The 19,657-nt window shown below is 31.7% G+C and overlaps 1 protein-coding gene across 1 annotated transcript; it reads left to right on the forward strand.

Moving 5' to 3' along the window:
• Nucleotides 1–514: 514 nt before the first annotated feature.
• Nucleotides 515–14,657, forward strand: LOC105334439 (nucleolar protein 9). The gene is made up of 10 exons (XM_011437877.4): nt 515–734; nt 2,617–3,003; nt 3,151–3,255; nt 3,919–4,054; nt 4,549–4,738; nt 5,190–5,318; nt 9,218–9,349; nt 9,816–10,037; nt 13,979–14,243; nt 14,586–14,657. Exons 1-10 carry the CDS (start codon nt 581–583, stop codon nt 14,612–14,614), a joined length of 1,749 nt encoding a protein of 582 aa, XP_011436179.3. The 5' UTR covers nt 515–580; the 3' UTR covers nt 14,615–14,657.
• Nucleotides 14,658–19,657: the final 5,000 nt, after the last annotated feature.

Genomic DNA, 19,657 nt, shown 5'->3' on the forward strand with positions numbered 1-19,657 from the left:
ATATTAATTTTATACATCAAAATGATGATATATTTTAATCAATTCTGATCTTGAATCGTGTCGAGGTTCTCTATTTTTTCGTTTGTATCTTTAATTGCGATGTATTATACAATTTTAATGTTTCGAATGTAATATGGTTGTCTCAAAAACTGTATGATGTACATGCATTTGAAGTGACGAAAATTGTTTTAAAGAAGATTTGGTAATAAGACAGCGCAAATTCCCGTTGGTTTCATCGTAAAACAACATTTTTTTTCCCATAAACATGTACATTTATTTGATAATTTTATAATACAAACTAGAAAAAGCACAATCTTAAACTAAATTTAGTTTTGAATATTTAAAAAAATAATGCTTGGTGAATTTTTTCGTAAAATGTGAAAGAGTATTTCAAAGTCATACATTTTATGTTATGATAATTGAAGATAAAGAATATGTGTGCCCTTTGTACATGCAGTATAAAAATCCGGAATTTTTCCATTTGTCAGAACAAATCTTCCTTTACTACGCATTGTTTATTTCCCGTTTTTATTTTCATAAAAAACACGTTGTGAAAATTTGTTCGAATGCTTCGATTATAATGTTAAAGGAAGGTATGGATAAGAAAGAGAAAAAGGCAAATCCAAAAGCACACAAAAGACTGATAGATAAAAACGTGAATGAGGAAACTGTCAATTACTATGTACGAATAGCAGCGACACTAGATGAGGGGTTTGAAGGAGACGAAGACAGAGGTACGTAAATTGTTGATTGTTGTCGTCAGTTTAGAATTACAAACTCTCCATGAACTCCATTTATATGTAAATCCATCAGCAATTTGTCTTTGAACAATATTTTTCAGAAAAATAACAGGCTAAACTCTGTTTCATTTATATGATATAGAATATGATTTGAAGTAAAATAAAAAGGTCCAAGATTGTCTTTTTGGAAGGGGGGGGGGGGGGTTGAAAGGAAAGAAAACAAATCCTTATAGAATTTATAATGTAAAATCTGACAATTACGTTCAACGGTCTTGGCGGACCTTAAAAGCAGAGAACTTAAATGGAAGCGATTTCTCAATAGAAAATTAAATCTGTAAAAAAAAATTACAGTATATGTCGGGTCATAATTCCTCAACATAATAATCTGGATATTTTTTTCTCACGGATTTTTTTAATTGAATACCAGTTATACCAATAAGCTTTTAAAACAAATCTTTGACATTTTTCATCCCAGGGAATGGATCTTGTTTGGACATTGGTATTTTTATGATAAAACATAAAAATATAAATTTTAGTACATCTATTAAAAGTGAAAGAAGAGAGAGTCTGGGGCAATACATGGTTTAGATTTATCCTGGGCAGAGTCTGGGGCAATACATGGTTTAGATTTATCCTGGGCAGAGTCTGGGGCAATACATGGTTTAGATTTATCCTGGGCAGAGTCTGGGGCAATACATGGTTTAGATTTATCCTGGGCAGAGTCTGGGGCAATACATGGTTTAGATTTATCCTGGGCAGAGTCTGGGGCAATACATGGTTTAGATTTATCCTGGGCAGAGTCTGGGGCAATACATGGGTTAGATTTATCCTGGGCAGAGTCTGGGGCAATACATGGTTTAGATTTATCCTGGGCAGAGTCTGGGGCAATACATGGTTTAGATTTATCCTGGGCAGACTCCTAAAATAGAGTAAATGGAAGTCAATGCTCAAAAATAAAAATACCCTGAAAATGGAGTTTTTACCGTGAGTTTTGTATCCTTTTTTTAGTCACTACACTGTTATGAAGAACACTTGATGATTTGCTTAGTTGGCACTTGTAAAAACCTTGTATACATTGTAATAAGTCATATTCTATTTTTAAAATGCCACCTTTATTACCATTATTTCCATCTATCCTTTATTTCCATCTCCATACTTCCAAGTTTTTACTTGAAGTCTGATTTCTATAAAAATTTTAAAAGAATTGGTAATTTTCTAAATCATGAACACTTGTGAATTTTAAGCTTTTTATTTATTTATTTTTCCTGTTGTTTTCAAAAACATTTCCACATTTCTTTTGAGATATAATTTTAAAATTAACTATTTATGTATCATTATGATTATCTATTTTCCCCCCACTTCTGAAGGTTTGTACTCTACTTTTTAATCACATTTTCACAGAGAAGGGAGGTAACTTACCATTATTTACATTAGCTACAAAATAGAAGTTGAGGAAATTGAAATGCATGACAGTGACAAATGCCCTGTTTTCGAGTCTGCCGAGACTGCTTAGCCCCAAGTTCTAAGCCTTTAAGTTGCTCCTTGTAATTATATATCTCAAATATTTGTATAACTGTACTTTTAGATTTTGTGAGGGGTTTTAAATACAATGTAATGTTTCCGTTTTTTTATTTGTATCATCTTGGGCATTTTGAGTTACTACCTCATACTTTTCAAACTGTTGGTTCGTTTTACTTAAATCAGCTTTCAGTTTACATAATGTATTAAAAAAAAACCTGCTTATATTATTGCATTGTTAATTTTACTCATCTGACCTTTCTAATGGATGAATATGTATATAAACATGATGTCATTGAATTGTTCATTTTTTGACTTGTCCTGTTAATTTGTGCATACACATAAATTTTTTTTGTAGAGCTTTTTTTACGGAATGTATTTATTCAACTTGAAAAAGAGGACATTCACGTGTTTATGCATCCATCACTGCAGGATGTGTTGGTTAAGCTAACAGAACTATGTAATGTCGAACAAACTATAAAACTCCTCCAGATTCTGAAAGATAACACAGCAGAATTATTAAATGATGGAAAAGCCAGGAAGGTCATGTGTAGTCTACTCCTGCAAGTGGCGGAGTTTTCTGGTGGAGAGAAATCTAAGGAGCAGCGGGAGCACTTGGAGGAGCTACAGGAAGTGTTCCTGGAGATTTGTCAGAGTCTGAAGGGGGATGTGGAGAATGTCCTCGTGGTCAAGACTGTACTACAGGTTCTGAGTGGCCATGTCAACATGTCAGCTAAAGATATTGGTATGCCATTTAATGAGTCAACTATGTTTTATGATATTGCCACCTTACATTGTATTTAATAAATTTGCAGCAGTTGTAAACATATTTCTAATTCACATACATTGTTTTCTGCAGTAAAAATCATAAGGCATATTGAATTGATTTTAGGAATGAAGAGAAATAAAACAACATGGAACTACACTCCTCCCACGGAATTTATTCAAACATTCCATGAAATGTGTGAGGAGATTTTTAGTTTGGATGACATTCAAGGTAAGAACTTTCCACATGTAAATTTAAGATAAGATGATACAAGATGAAGTCATCAAATGTAGAGGAATTTTATGAATATCATTGTTAATCTGGTATCAGTACATCAGCTTCAATGGAAAATTTTATACCAGGATTTATTTATGACTTGCATTTAAGTCAATACCAATTTTGTTGAAGTAATAACATCCAATCTGAAGTCTAAATGCTATCTAATAACATTTATAAATGATTCTTAAACATTTTGAATTACAATTTTATCAGTACAAGATAATTACTTCTTTTCCTCTCTATATTGTTGATATTCTTGTTGGGCCAGGGGCAAGCTGGTATAAGAATAGAGACAAGTTGGCAATGTGTGTGGTTGAGGCAGCTTTGATCATGAGCCAGAGTTGTACTTGCTTACTTACTGAAGATTAAAAATAGTAATGATACATGAGAAATCTTGATTTAATGGTTATCAGAGAATAGATGTAAATCTCCAGACATACTAAGCACATAAAACTAAATATACATGTATATGAGTGTTCTCCAGAAGTGCCAAATAGATATCTCATAGTTAATGATTAAATACAATGCACATCATTGAATATGTAATGACATGTTATTGAAATACATAACAATATGGTAAATTTACCATTAGAAATGTTAATTTTCTGGTTACAGAGAAGGTGGAGCACAACAAGGCCAGCATGGTCCTGACCCACGTGTTCCCTCTCCTACACAAAGTGGACACGCCCACCTGTCACAAGTTCATCAGGAAATACCTTACCATGTCGGGAGTCCTGACCGACCACGAAAAGTGAGTCTTCTTATTGATAAGTAAAAATAAAGTCTATGTATTTAATGTATTGTGTTAGAATTTTATGGGTTAGTTAAATGTCTATATAAATTAGAAACAGAATAAAGAAATAAGGAAATTTAGCAAAGTCATGATAATAAACAAATGATTAAAGCAAACTAATTTTCCATGTTGTTTTCATGCCCCATTAACATAAGGTGCTGTATTTGTTAATTTTTTTTATAAAAGGTTTTAATGTCGTTTTATAATACTAATATCTTTACACAAGTTCATAAGGTCTTAGTTGTTTGGTATAGTACAGTATCTTTACACTTGACCAAGTTTCAGTTGCTTGGTATAGTACAATCTCGTTATACTTGACCAGGTTCCAGTGGCTGGTGTTGTACAATCTTGTTATACTTGACCAAGTTTCAGTTGCTTGGTATAGTACAATCTCGTTATACTTGACCAGGTTCCATAGGCTGGTGTAGTTCAATCTCGTTATACTTGACCAGGTTCCAGTGGCTGGTGTCTGACAGCAGAGGGTCGTTCCTGATGCAGACAATCATCGAGTGCTGCTCGGACGAGATCTACACCGAGCTATACTCATCCGTCTGTAAGGGGCACCTGCTGAGTCTGGCCGTCCACCCCCAGGCCAACTTTGTCCTGGAGAGCCTCATCAAGGGCGCCAAGGACAAGGAACAGGTATAACTTATGTTACAGTAATACACTGTGTAACAAAAACTGTATGTGAGGAAATAAAATAAAGGGCCGTAGTACACTGTGTAACATTATCTCGCAGTGCCATGCATAGTAAACCTCATGTAGGTAATTGATTTTCCAGAAGAATTAGATGGTGTTGTTTACATTGCACCTGTATACTAGGAACTGTGTATTATATGAAAAGATATTAAGAAAAAAAATCAGGTCAAATAATTTAAAGCTGATATTGGTCTCTTATTTTCTTTGTTTTCAAAAAGACACCTTATTCATCCATTATATAGCATATTGGTGTGTCAAGCCATCTTAATTATAAGTTTTATATGTAAAAAAAATACATGATTCTTGTGAATGGTGTATTCACATAAGATTCACAAGAGGCACAGTTGACTGAGTTTGTTGTCTTAACAAACCATCCCTGTGGTTTTGTTTGTAGTTTGAGGAGATATTTGTGGAGCTGAAGGAGAACTTTGAGGACATTCTGGCCTTCAACCATCTGAGGGTCATCACCAGCCTAGCCAAGGCTGCCTGTCAGCTAAAGACCTGTCAGATGAAGCTAGTGAAGGTAAGATCAGCTCAAGACTAATGAACTCAAGGTTAAATCAGTTATAAAGACTAGCAAAGGTAAGATCAGTTAAAGACAAACAAAGGTAAAATCAGATAAAGACAAGCAAAGGTAAGATCAGTTAAAGACAAACAAAGGTAAAATCAGATAAAGACTAGCAAAGGTAAGATTAAGCAAAACACCTGTCAGATGAAGCTAGTGAAAGTAAGATCAGCTAAAGAATAATGAAGGTAAAGTCAGTTTTCTAGACTAGCACTGGTACGATCATGTAACCCGGGGTATTTGGGTCAGTCTTAAGTCTGTTGTGGATATAAAGTTGAATAAATATATAAATTCAGTTTACTTCTTTATTTGATGTAATAAATTACAAAATAGGTATAAATAAACCCTGCAATGAAATAAATGTGAGTTAGGAAAGATAACTCTTACAAGCATGTAGTTTTGACAAAATATGAAAATATTCCTCTTTACAAACTAGACTCAAAAATATTTGTGTCTATATTGAAATTATCTGCTTATTAGATAAATAAACAATAATAATCACATCTGTATAAATAGAACTGTACGTTATCATGTCAAACTTATTTCACATGAGTTTATAATTAAATTGTAGAAATATTAATCAGTTTCATAATACTACTAATACTATGATATTATTACTTATTAGGTTAGTTACTGACTCACTACGGAAATATATTGGGTTGATCAATCTCATAGATGGCGAGGCGAAGCCGAGCCTTCTATGAGATTGATCAACCCAATATATTTCTGTAGTGAGTCAGTAACTAACCTAATAAGTGTTTTGTTTTCTCGAGGACTTTCAAGCGACATATTTATTCACAAATAGTGATGATCTACGCAAAGCCATGTACATGATGCCTTACATCTCGTCCAGTTTAACTCATTTAAACTCTTCAAAATTCTCAATCTCACCTTACAAATACTCTTTCAAAATCTTTGCTTCACCCATGTTTACTTACAAGGTTTTGTTGCTATTCAATTTTAAATGTTTTCTCCTTTTCCTCTGCAGAGATTTGAGCAAATTTCGACGCTGCCATTTTGTTCTGCTCCAGACAAAACAATGTGACGTCAATATTCTAAGGGCAACTACTCTAATTTTAAAGAATTTCAAAGGGCAACTACTCCAAATACTTTAAGAACTTACGGCATGCAGTTTATGTATAAAATACTATGAAATGTCGAAATGAGTAAGCGAAGCGTCGACCAATGGCGGCCATATTGCCTAATATTATTTCTCACAGAACAAATATAGAGATATATGAGGCAATCACGTGCTATGTTTAAACCAATGAAAATGTGACATTTCAGTCCAAGGGAAAACAAATATTTATATATAACTATACATGAACTAAGCTTAAACCATGTTTAAACAATGCTGACCTCACATGAGGTGTAAAGGTTGATAAGGAAAATTATTCAGGATGTAAAAAAAATACTGTAGTTGATAATCTAAAGGACTAGTGCACTTATGGGCCCCGGTGAAAAGTGAAAAAATGAAGAATCAAATTAAGCATATTTTTTCCCCTAACATTATCTATTGATATCTATTCCATAAGAATTAACAAGTTTTAGCGCTGAAATTATTGTTTATAAAAAGCACAAAGTTTTAAAACATAGTAGGGGTCAGCAGCCTTTCGTGGTTTTGTATAGTAAATCGAGGACAGACATTCATTTTAAAGCCTTTGTTTACTGTCAGCCTAACCGAGTACAAACTTGTGGAAAAGACAAAATACGCATTATACATCTAGTAAACTCCTGTGAAAGTAAGAAGTTTGTACTCGGTTAGGCTGGTACCTAAAAAATGAAAAACGTATGAAAATTTCAAGGTTTTTCCTATAGCAAGCGAAAGCTATTACCTGCGTGACCCATGTTTGAACTCGCGCATGGAATAAATTATTTCAAACAATCACGTGGTTTCTATCCAGGTAAACGTTTGTAAAATGTGCTCACTGTAAAACATTGACACGTTTTAGATCGCTTTCCATCATCTTTGTATGGTCAGGAATGTTTGTTTGTCACTATGGTAATATGCAACTTCAAAGCTTCATTCGATATTTTTTCAGACGTAAAATAATGCATAAAGTATAATTCAGCAAACGCGCCAATCGATCCACCAACAGAGCAATGTTGATTTAAATATCTCCTCCCTCTGATTTAAATAGACACAATTCAAGTAGGTTCGGTTCGATTTTTCCGGATTTAGATTATTTATAGGCATATAAAAATCCTCAATTTTTTCAATTGTATTCTAATTTTGGTAAATTTAAGCGTGCATATAAATCAGAAGTATCCATGAGTGCTGAAATATTACGGAAAAAAGCAATTTGTTGATATTTTCTAAATATAAAAGGCACTGAAAAAGGGCCCATTCTCTATAGCTTAAGTGCACTTGTTCTTTAAGAAAATAAAATACACTTACAATGCTTTGTACTCATTGATCAGACTGAATTTTACTATTAAACAAGCTTTCTGATATTAAGTCATTTCATTTCTAAGCCAATTATATAATATCTTAGATATCTTTATAAATAATCTCACAATAAAACTGTATTTAAATATAAGGTAGTATAAAAAATTGTAAATTAACTGACCTGATAAAGAATGTAAATTTCAAGTAGACACAAGTAGACTTCCAAATAGGAACTGGTTTAACAAAGAAATTTCCCACTAAAATTGTCACATGACCAATAAAGTAACAGCTGACCAATTTTATCCAATAGAAATACAGGAATACAGAAAAAAAGGGTATTCCTTATAAATATAGATTTTGCATTGCCAGAGTTAAAAATAACAAATGATAGGACTCTAACATTAAGGTTAGATAACTGTATTAAATATTTTTGTTAAATATTGCATTGACTAAATAATAATAATATAAAAATAATACATTGTACCAATATTCAAATATTTTCATGTTAGAAAAAGATTTGAACATAATCACCAAAATTATGCAATAATACATATAATATAATAAACATATTTAATTCATGAAATTTCGCTCCACCACAATCAGTTAAAGACTAGCAAAGGTTAGATTTAGCAGAAAACTTGTTGGGTACTGGTGAAGGTAAGATCAGTTTAAGACCTGTCAGATAAAGCTAGTGAAGTTAAGATCAGTGTAAGACCTGTCAGTTGAAGCTAGTGAAGTTAAGATCAGTGTAAGACCTGTCAGATAAAGCTAGTGAAGTTAAGATCAGTGTAAGACCTGTCAGATAAAGCTAGTGAAGTTAAGATCAGTGTAAGACCTGTCAAATGAGGCTAGTGAAGGTAAGAGCAGCTAAAGGCTAGCTAAAGAGCTAGAAAAGGTAAGATCACTTGAAGACTTGTCAGTTGAAGTTACAAATAGTTGAAATTAGAGAGGGTAAAATCAACCGGTGAATAAATTGACCGACTGGAATTGTTTGAGTGATGCTTTTTCTTTTATCTGTCTCTGCATTCTTTTTGATAAATGTAGTACACTGTGGTTTAAGTGTAGAAGTTTCTCTAAGTTTTCATTGACCTAGTTATTGAATATTTGACTTTTTTCCTTAAGTTTTCATTGACCTAGTTATAGAATATTTGACTTTTTTCCTTCAGTTTTTTAATTAAAATTTATTTATTTAACAATGATTGATAAACAAGTTCTACAACTTATATTAATATCTCTCGTTGGCACGGATGTTAGTGCAAGGTGGTCATTGGTGTGGATTGAAGCCGGAGTACCATGATAAAACCCTAGCAGGCTACCTCCATACCCTTTCACATACAGCCACTGTTGATCTCGGGATCAAAGTCGGGTCGCAGCGGTATTAAGCAAGTGCATTGGCCAATGTGCTACTTGGACACAAATTTTTTGCTATCTATGATTAACTAACATGAGAAATTGAATGTCTTTGTAGCATTTGTTGAGGGCGTTTCACTGCTTTGAGCCAGAAGATCGACAGATAATGTTTGTTCCACTTCTGGCCACCCTGACTACTTATGAAGTGTATTTTGGAATTGAGGAGGGTTCAGACAAACCAGAAAATGAGGTGAATTATCTATGGCACACTGAAGGACCCAATAAAATGAATTTATCATCTCTCTGCTTAAAAAAGATGTAATTAATTCGTGTTATGGCTTATGCTCATGTTCAAAATATTGATTTTACGATCAGTAAGAGTTTCCAACTAATTACAATGTACATATACCTTTTCTTTAATTTCCATTGGGTCATTAAATATTTATTTTTATCTGATTTAACCAACCACTGCAAATCCATTGATTTGTTAATTTTATTTAGAGAATTGGCCATCTGTAGGTATCAGGACTGAGTTCATGTAATGTAAATTTCAGGACTGAATATGAAATATCAATGAATACGATCTAACTATAAAGTAATTATTTGAGCAAGAAGCATCTCTCTTTATATATATATATCAGGGAAATTTCAAATAGTATTTTGAGGCTTTTTTTGTGTTCTAAATGAATTTTCATTGTAATGGGTTTTTTTTTCAGAATCCAACACTAGGGAAAGTGAACATACATGGGTCTCTCATTTTACAAACATTACTTGTGTTTAAGAATCCAAAATATGTTGTAAACAGTTTACTGCACATGACCCCGAAGAACCTGCAGTGCCTGGCCTGTGACCCCTCAGGGAGTCACATAATGGAGGTTTATTTCAAAAGCACCACTGTCACAGAGAAAAATAAAGCAGCTATGGTTGACAGATTACAGGTAATAACCATAGTTATATAGTTGAGAAATCATTTATACAGTCCATATTATGTTGAACAAGTTATAAGAATGGCTAGGGGTATTATTATTCATTAAAACAAATCCAGACTCTGATACCTTTTGACAGAGCTTTGAAAGGTATGTGTCATTTGCTTTGTTTAATTTGAATGCTGAGAAATACAACATGTACCATGCCAGTGTTGGGTAGCTGACTGTTGCACTGTTTTACATTATTCAGTGGTCATGGTGACTGCTTTGTTTTACATTATTCAGTGGTCATGGTGACAGCTTTGTTTTACATTATTCAGTGGTCATGGTGACTGCTTTATTTTACATTATTCAGTGGTCATGGTGACTGCTTTATTTTACATTATTCAGTGGTCATGGTGACTGCTTTATTTTACATTATTCAGTGGTCATGGTGACTGCTTTATTTTACATTATTCAGTGGTCATGGTGACTGCTTGCAAGCTTGACTTTCATGCTGAATAAGTATGAATGGGGAACATTGAAAAGGATCTTTGCTTTTCTTATCAAAAATAAGAATGTGACAGATGAAAAACAAAAGATATCTTGCTTAATCCTTATGGTTGGGTTTCTGTTAATCTATTTAAAAACTTCAAGTTTTTTTGCAAATCGGTCCATTAAAACAAGACGTTTGGAATTTTTAAATTGTACACAAGTTGCAAACTGGGTTTTTAATAGCTGCAATAATGTAGCCCTCTCCCGATTTGTTTTTTCAGTAAACATCAGATATAAAAAATCAGAAAAGGCTACATTATTGCAGCTAGGTTTTAAAAAAAAGTTGAGAGATTATCTAATGATTAAAAGCAGAAACAGAGAAGAAAAACCCCTAAATAAATGTTTTGCTTTTCGAAATAACTACAGAGTAATCAATAATTGAATATGTATAAAAGTTTTTTTTATGACATTGTGCCAGGCTTGCTGTCTGTGCATCAGTATGTTTGTTTGTGTGTCTGTCTGTCTGGCTTAAACCACAGCAAAAGTCTATACAGGTAGATACATCTGTTTATTTACATCTACCAAGTATTATTCCCTCCATTTCTTACGGAAACTTATACTAGTTAATTCATAGCTCTATAGAAACAGTCAGACTGACATTTACACGCCCCATTTGTCGATTGGTCGAAATCTACAGAGACTGAAACTGACAAGATACTGACAGGACTGAAATTGACGCGCCCTGTGTATCGATTGGTCAAAACCTACAGGGACCTAAGAAAAATCACGGACCGCACGAAATAATCATGATGATGTCAGACTCAAAGTCTCACAGGAGACAATTTCACTGTTTCTTTTAGCTAACATACTTATGTACATTAACAGTAATTTAGTGGATTTTACTTACTTTTAAAATCAATTTATTAATTAGTTAAAATGTTAATATAAACAATAAAATGCTTTCTTTGATGATACTTGGGTTATGTATTTTTTCTGCAATATCGCTACCTTCATATCTCAAATGAATCATCAAAGAAAACATTTTATTGTTTGAATATGGTATACAGATTATCAGTACAGGTAGTTTGTATTATTACTGATCCCTTTCAGTGGTTGTACAAATGGTTGACCCACATATAACAGTAAGTTGACACTGGCAGATCTGTATCATTAATGGTGCAGATAAAGTTTTAGTGAGAGAGGCTTTGTGCTGTTCTAGTCAGAAATAAGAATGTGACTGATCAATAATAACACAATTGGTACTCTTCCCTTAGGGTTGTGTTCATGTCACGTGTCTGATAATTTATTTAAAAACTCTAAAATTATTTGCAAACTGTTTATTACAATTTTAAAGGTCTGTGGAATTTTGAAATTGCACAGCTAAGTATTTAGCTTTAAAACTAGGTTTTTAAAGAAACTTGAGAAAGATAATCACATGATAAAAGCAGTAATAAAGAGAATATAAAAAAATCATCTATTGCTTTTCGAAATAACTACAGAGTAACCAATAATTGATTATGTATAAAAAAAATTTCACATTATGCCAGGAATAATGTCTGTGCATCAGTATGTGGGTCCGTGGGGTCTTGGTTGTGTTGTCCACTGCTTTATGTGGGGCTAGTAAAAGGTTACTGTCTCAGTTCTCTAAGGAACATTTCATCCCTACTGATTGTTTTTCCCATTTTATTTAATCTCCAAGTTTTCAAAATCTACTAATATAAAGAAAATGTTTACAAGTATTGAAATCAAAATCTACATTTGCCTCTCCTGTTCTAAAGAATAAAATTCAGAATTCAGAAATAAAATTTATAACATCATTTCACAGCAAATTTTTTATTAGTTTTAATTTCTGGTGATATTCTCAACTTGGGGTTGGGGAAGGGCAAAGTCTTATTACAAATAATTTAACTACAACCAATGACTAATGATGATTTATTTATGAATTGTGTGCGTCTTATATTTGTGACTTTTATTGAATAGTAATTTTATAGTATGATGTTGTACATGCAGTCCAGGTCGGTAGAGAAATTATAACCAACCCTGTGATACAGGGTGTGACTGTATTTTTAATACTCTCAAACAATAAGTATACAAAAAACCAACCAAGGTATTCAGCTACATCGATTATGTAGAACACAAGACTGTTCCCTTCAAGAGTGTAGCGCTGAGTGTTTTGTAAAAAAATGTCTATGGTCATGGCACACCATATAAACATAAACAAACACACGTTGACATTCACACATGGACTGAACACAAAAATAATTAAAAGAACACAAAAAGTAATTAAAAGCTCTGAAACAGTAACATTAATTACTTACACTGGTTACATACATGCAAATGTATTGGTTTCTTTTAGAAGGTTATCATGATATACAGTATTTATTCCTTATAAGGAATATTTGCTTTCGACTTTTACAAAAATTGAACCATCAGTGCCAGTTTCTTTTTATGTAGATGTGCTTCCACCAACAATCGCTTTATTTGACACTAGGATGTACCAGAGATATTGTTTTCTTTGAGTATGATATATCTTTGATACATGTATTAGTATCTCTGACAAAGATATTTCATAAATGTTGGTATCTTTGACTAGGATATCTACAAGTATAGCTTCCTGGACTAAGAAATGAATGTCGGGTTACCGGTAATTGTCACTCGGTGATATACTTTAAAATTAATTTTTTTTTGACTAGAATAAACTGGTGTGCAGATGTTATCTTTTTAACCAAGATGTACTCACAGATATTAGTTAATTTGACTAGGATTCACTACAAATATTCAATTTGGTTTATTTGACTAGAAAATACTACAAATGGTTTATTTGCCTAGGATGTATTACAAATATTCAATTTGGTTTCTTTGACTTGAATATACTAAAAATGGTGTGTTTGACTAGGATGCACTACAAATATTGAATTTGGTTTCTTTGACTTGAATATACTACAAAAGGTTTTTTTTTGACTAGGATGCGCTACAAATATTTAATTTGGTTTCTTTGACTAGAATAAACTACTGTGCAGATGTTATCTTTTTAAAAACCAAAATGTACTCACAGATATTAGTTAATTTGACTAGGATTCACTACAAATATTCAATTTGGTTTCTTTGACTTGAAAATACTACAAATGGTTTATTTGACTAGGATGTACTACAAATATTCAATTTGGTTTCTTTGACTTGAAAATACTACAAATGGTTTATTTGACTAGGATGTACTACAAATATTCAATTTGGTTTCTTTGACTTGAATATACTAAAAATGGTGTGTTTGACTAGGATGCACTACAAATATTGAATTTGGTTTCTTTGACTTGAATATACTACAAAAGGTTTTTTTTTTACTAGGATGCGCTACAAATATTTAATTTGGTTTCTTTGACTTGAATATACTACAAAAGGTTTATTTGACTAGGATGCACTACAAATATTCAATTTGGTTTCTTTGACTTGAATATACTACAAAAGGTTTATTTGACTAGGATGTACTACAAGACATAGCCTGTAGTTCCTGTGGGTCCTGGATAATTGAAACCATGTGGACAGAACTCCCTCTCCCTCAGAAAACAGTCATTGTTAAGGCTCTAGCCAAGCATGACAGACGCTTAGCAGGTGACCAATATGGTCGATTCATCCACAGAAACTGTGGTGTGTCCACGTATATCAACAGTGTCAGGCACTGGACAGAGATGCAGACCAGCAGTCAAAAGAAACGAAAGATGTTTGAAGACATACTTCAAACCTCGGGTCAGTTAAATTATATACATGTATAGTTTCCCCCGTTTCGAACTATGTGTGATACCATGTGATACAATTTATATAACTTATATTATAATTTCATGCAATAAAATTTCGGGAAAATAGCAGCTATTTGATTAAATGATTTTTGATAAAACTAACAATCTTGCAAAGACAGCCGCTAAATAAAACACGTTTAAGGTTTTTTTGTGCTGAAAAGTTAGACATGCTTAATATTATTCAAAGGGTTCCATAAAGTTATGTAATAAGCACTTTGTGCAAATTATGAAACAATAGTTTTCTAAAAGATGATTGTTATTTAACTTGATTGTTTATTATTTTATGTTTCAGGTACAAAGAAAAAGAAAAAGAAAGAATAATTTTGTAAAAAAAAAAAATGACCTAATAAAACAGATAAAGAAATTTTGTTTTGATGGATCTCTTTTTTTCCCTCAGAATATGGTTGATTTTTAAAAAGATATAACAAATATACAACATTTAAAGTTTTTTTGAAAGACATATGGATTTCTTAAATCTGTTGATCATCTTTTGTCTTCGGTTTAGTAATTTAAAACAAGAAAAATGGATTCTCTTTACTTTCTGTTTATAGCCACCATTTGAAATTCGAACAGATGTAAGCTACAATTCTAACAAGTTATCGATCGGTCGAAACCTTCAGCAATATTAAGAAAAATTGCGGACTGTAAGAAATAATCATGCTGATGTAAGAGTCAAATTTCTATATTATACGACTTATCTTTTTCTTCTATATAACGTACTGATGTGCATTAACTATCAAAACTTTAGTTACTTTACTTACTCTTTACGATCACTTCATCAGTTAAAAAGAGAAAGATGTGAATATGTAAACAATTAAATGCCTTTTTTGATGATTTATGCGAACGCAGTATAATTTTTTTCTGCAATGTCGTCATCTTAATATCCCGCACGAATCACAATATAAAGCATTTTATTGCTTAAATATTCCTCCTCTATTATGTTTGCAGGGATACAGTTTGACATGCACATTTCATTGACATTGTAAGGATCCGCCCAACTCTAGTCAGTTCTTATTTAAACTAATGTTAAGTTTTGGATAGCCCCCCCCCCCCCTCTTCTAAAATAATTTAAACATGACAATTAACAATAAAGTTAAGACATTCATTTCTTTCATCTGTAATTTTAAATTAGATAGAAGCTGCCGACTGGCTATGTATTATGTATAACGACTGACTTCAAAGAAATTGAACAAATGTATTTAAAAAGAACAGGGAAAAAAGATTTCGATTTCTATGATTGGATTTGAATGTGACAAAACCCTACTTCGGGGACTATTTTGTTCATTGTACTAGAACTTTTAAGTGAAGTTGTTTACATATTTATCATAAATTAGAATCAACATGAAAAAGGTAAGTTTTACAAGTAAATGTAAAAACATTGCCGTCCAAAATGATATTAGTTTGGAGTATAAATATTTGAAGAAAATTGTAATTAACATTCTTGGATGATTGGTACATGCATAAGATAACTGATGTTCTAGTTTTAAAGTAGTCTCTTTCTACTTGACGAGGTATATAACTCACGCACATATTTAAAAAAAATAACCCGAACGTTAGTGTTACTAAAGAAACGAAGAGAATTTTATTTCTGTTCATTGCAAATGGAGTATTGAAAGCAACAGAGAACGGAGTTTAACTCCAACCACTAACTACGGTATTTTATTTTGTTTTCAAATGATTATCTTAATTTCCTTTTCAGATGATTTTTTTTTTCATGTATAGTCCTATATATAGTATTATTATTGCTATTATATTAAGGTATTATATCACAGCAAGCGCTGTTGATATGCCAGGAGTAAATGTTATACTATCTCTGCCCTATATATGCAAGTCATTTTTCCGTCAAATACCGGTATGCCAACATGCAAGATAAATATATTGACATGCAAAAAATTAAATTGTAATTAAATGAGAACTATAAAAAATCTCAAATATTGCCCAAATGTGACTTCAAGCATGCTAGATGCTTCTTGTTTAAGTTGACATGCAACTTATTTATGTCAACATGCTACTTGGTTATGTTGACATTCAACTTAGTTATGTTGACATGCGAGATAAATATGGTACCATGCAACTAATTTATATCAGCATGCAACTTAGTTATGTTGACATAAAGCAAAATATACAAACCAACCAAATTCAACCTGACACAAACAACCAATAAAAACCAAGATCACAAATATCCACTGACCAACTCATGATCAAGCACTGCCCTTATTGTATATGTTCAGGTGTATGAATTAAAATAAAGGGTGGATCTAACTTTTTATATGTATACTGTTTAGATTTAATAACTTTATGTATTTATTCAAATCAACAATTTTCATACTCTTACATTAAGCAACTGGTTTTTTTTTTAAAAACCCTGGCTTTTTAAAATCAGTTTTGCTTCCTAAAGGAATCGATTGTTCCAACAAATGATCATGCAAAAATATGCTCAACGCATTGGCATGCCTTCTTTAACACTCCCCAGGTTTTGATATTGTGATAAAATAACCAGATAAAAATCTTTCACAGAGAATTGTTCAGTTTGTTCGGTTAGCATGTTTATCTCGAATGTGAACGTAACTTAGTTGCATGTAGACATAATAAATTGCATGTCAACATATTTATCTTGCATGTCAACATAAATAAATAACATGTCAATATGTTTTTTTTTACATGTCAACATAACTAAGTTACATGTCAACATGTTTATTTCGCATGTCAACATAAATAAATTATATGTCAACATATTTATCTCGCATCTCAACCTAAATAAGTTACATGTCAACAAGTTTTTCTTGCATGTCAACATAAATAAGTAACATGTCATCATGTTTATCTTGCATGTCAACTAAAATAAGTAACATGTCAACATGTTTATTTTGCATATCAACATAACTAAGTTACATGTCAACATATTTATCTCGCATGTCAAACTAAATAAGTTACATGTCTACATGCTTATCTCGCATGTCAACATAAATAAGTTACATATTAACATGTTTATCTTGCATGTCAACATAACTAAGCTACATGTCAGCATGTTTATCTGACATTTCAACATAAATAAGTTACATGTCTACATGTTAATCTCTCGAATGTCAACATAAGTAAGTTATAAATCACCATGTTAATCTTGCATGTCAACACAAGTAAGTTACATATTAACATGTATATCTCGCATGTCAACGTAAATAAGTTAAATGTCTACATGTTAATCTCTCGCATGTCAACATAACTAAGTTACATATCAACATGTTTATCTTGCATGTCAACATAACTAAGATACATATCAACATGTTCATCTCGCATTTCAACATAAATAAGTTTCATGTCAACATGTTTATTTCGCATGTCAACATAAATAAGTTACATGTCAACATGTTTTTCTCGCAGGTCAACATAAATAAGTCACATGTCAACATATTTATCTTTCATGTCAACATAACTAAATTGCATGTCAACATTTTTATCTTGCATGTCAACATAACTAAGTTACATATCAACATGTTAATCTTGCATGTCAACATAACTAAGTAACATATTAACATGTTTATCTTGCATGTCAACATAAAAAAGTTTCATGTCAACATGTTTATCTTGCATGTCATCATAAATAAGTTACATGTCAACATGTTTATCTCGCAGGTCAACATAACTTAGTTACATGTCAACATGTTTATCTCGGATGTCAACATAAATAAGTTGCATGTAAACAAATTTATCTCGCATGTCAACATAAATAAGTACTTGCATAAGTTAACGTAAGGAAGTTGCATATCAACCTATTTTTCTGACATGTTATCATATACAAATTGCATGTCGACTTAAATTAGTAGCATTTTTTAATACTTCTTTAAGAATTATTGTTACCTGAATTCATCATTTATATGCATTAAAGAGAAAAAAAGCCCTTTTAATTATCACTTATACAATCAATGCCTCCTCTTGCAGTTTTCAAGATAGGAAGCTGTTCTTTTGCAGATCAATTGTACATATATCAGAGGTGTGCAATTCTATGATTTTGATTTTTATAATTTTGGGGAAAATACAAGCAATTGAACTTTGTCATGTTTTGGCAGAAAATTGCATATAGGGTACCACTATTCTACGAATAGTTCCATCGACATTTTTCAAGATTTTTCTTTTGCTAAGGAAATTGTTCTTTTGCAGATCAATTGTACATACATCTGAGGTTTGCATGTTGCTAGGATTTTGATTTCTGATAAATAATGAAAAATACCAGCGGTATTGCATATACAGTACCACATTTCTCTGGATGGTAGTGCACATCAATTTATAGCTGACAAATTAATTATGGATACTGTTCACAAAAAAAAATCGATTTTCATGTAACCACAGCTTTTCTCTTGTTCTTGAAATTTGTCCAGCAGTATAACCACAATTATTATGTATTATTATCCAGATAGATGCAACGCTGCTTATTGAAAAGAAAGGTCCTCAAAAAGTTGTTTTATTTAGTTATTTTTGCTGATTTCGTTGCAAAATCCAATATAAAAAAATCTGATAACTGTTTTAAAACCAAAATAGTACTTTTTTAAAGATTGACATAATGGACAAATATTGATACATGTATCTTTAAATGTTCCTCCTGATGAAATGCTGATATTGATTAATTAGGTGGGACTCTTAAAATAATGTAATTTACAATTTATCGAATTTGTCGAACATTCCACTCTATAAGCGGTTCTTTAAATCATTTTAAAATAATTTTGAAAGAGCATACGGGATTATAAATAATTTTTCTAAGAGATTTTATAAAATTAATGATTTTACATTCATTTTGAACACTTATTCAATGCCATAAAAATTATTACAGTCTTATTATCGGAAATAAATTCTCATGCTTATTTGCTTGCTGTTAATTCTAATATTCGGTGTATCTGGGATTAACACTCTATAAGCGGTTCTAAAACATCATTTCAAAATAATTTTGAAAGAGCATACGGGATTATAAATGATTTTTTCTAAGGGATTTTTATAAAATTAATGATTTTACATTCATCTTACTTTTTTATCGTTAAACTTCAATTGTTCACATTTTCTGATTACAATAATTTTTTTTACATCATTTGTCCGATATTTTTTATGGCTTTCGTGTTCTAAGTAAATATAAATGACTTCAAGCAAGTTTTGGATTCTGCTGATGGAGTGCAGTTTACTGGTAAAATGAAAACGATTAAATATTGCAAAACAGTTTTGAATTGGCAGCTTTTTTTTTGGAATTTTGGATTTTGAAGATTTAAGAAACACTTAAAATTCAAAAGCTAATATATAAGGTCAATTGTTTTGTACTAGAACTTAAAAGAAGGATGGGGCAAATACCTACTTATTTACATATGTGCTTATTTCCTTTTC

Source organism: Magallana gigas, chromosome 3 (genome assembly GCF_963853765.1).
Source record: "Magallana gigas chromosome 3, xbMagGiga1.1, whole genome shotgun sequence".
NCBI classification, from domain to species: domain Eukaryota; kingdom Metazoa; phylum Mollusca; class Bivalvia; order Ostreida; family Ostreidae; genus Magallana; species Magallana gigas.